Source organism: Corvus kubaryi, unplaced genomic scaffold (genome assembly GCF_017639235.1).
Source record: "Corvus kubaryi isolate FWS band 111438036 unplaced genomic scaffold, C.kubaryi_AGA036_p1.0 36238, whole genome shotgun sequence".
NCBI lineage: Eukaryota > Metazoa > Chordata > Aves > Passeriformes > Corvidae > Corvus > Corvus kubaryi.
In genome coordinates, this window is record NW_024580830.1 from 27,939 (window position 1) to 29,162 (window position 1,224).

General features: G+C 60.5%; 1 protein-coding gene across 1 annotated transcript in view; it reads left to right on the forward strand.

The window, feature by feature from the left end:
- The window catches only part of ALS2CL (ALS2 C-terminal like), a 36,765-nt gene that overhangs the window by 27,131 nt on the left and 8,410 nt on the right, over positions 1-1,224 (forward strand). Inside the window, exon 13 of the mRNA XM_042019840.1 lies at positions 734-907. Within this exon, the coding sequence (XP_041875774.1) occupies positions 734-907 (174 nt within the window). The remainder of the gene's footprint in view (positions 1-733; positions 908-1,224) is intronic.

Here is a 1,224-nt window from a genome sequence, read left to right on the forward strand (position 1 = left end):
CCGGGCTTAGCGCCCGGGGTCCTGTGTTTGAGCCGGGCTTAGCGCCCAGAGTCCTGTGTTTGAGTGTTTGAGCCGGGCTTAGCGCCCAGACCTTCGTGCTTGAGCCAGGCTTGGCCCCAGGCTCGGCTCCGAGTGCCAGCTTTTCCGTAGTTTTCCCGCGAGCACGGAAGCCGCTCCTTCCCGTCGCATTCTGGAGCAGAGGAGGTGGAAAAGGCGGAATCCCGGGAATCAGAACTGGGAATAACCGTGGCAATCCCGGTTCGGGAATTTCGCTCCTGCCGTTCCCTGCTTGCTCCGGGAATGTTTCCCGCTGATTTTTCCGCTGCCATTCCCACAAATCCGGGAGAGCCTGGAAAAGTGGGAAGCTGGAAAAGGCCTCAGCGTGGATTGGTTTGGGCTGGGTGGCCCCGTGATTCCATTGGAATATCTCGGAAAAAACAGGGAAAAGCAGGGATCGGTCTCTTGGGAAAAACAGGGATCAGTCTCTTGGGAAAAACAGGGATCAGTCTCCAGCATTCCAGGTTTTTCCCGATGACTCCAGAATTCTCCTGGAGCACAAAACCCTCTGGGATCCTCTTGGGGCAGCCCGAGCGTGTGCTGGAAATTCGGGAAGAGGGAGCGGAAAACGCGGACGACACCTCAGGAATGCCTCTTCCGTGGGCTGCTGGACGGGGTTGGGAATATCCGGCTGCGTTTCCATGGAGGATCCCGGTGTTTTTTGCCGCTCTCCCAGGATCGGGAAGGGCTCCGGCGTGATCCTGGCGCTGATCCTGCCCCGCTTGTACCCCGAGCTCTCCATGCTCTACATGCTGGGCCACGAGCGGCAGGACGAGCTCTACGGGCAGGGCATCGCGGAGCTGAGCCGCTTCCCGGACATCCGGCTCCTGGAATTCCTGGATGTGCACAGGTACGGGGCCGCGGGAATTCCTGCCGGGATGGGCACGGGGAGACGGGGGCTTGGGAATTCTGGGATGTGCACAGGGACATGGGGGCTCGGGAATTCCGGGATGTGCACAGGCAGGGTCTTGGGAATTCCGGGATGCGCCAGGGACACGGGGTCTTGGGAATTTCGGGATGTGCACAGGCAGGGTCTTCGGAATTCCTGCCGGGATGTGCCAGGGACACGGGGTCTTGGGAATTTCGGGATGTGCACAGGTACGGGGGCTCGGGAATTCCAGCTGGGATGGGCACGGGGAGACGGGGTCTTGGGAATTCTGGGATGTG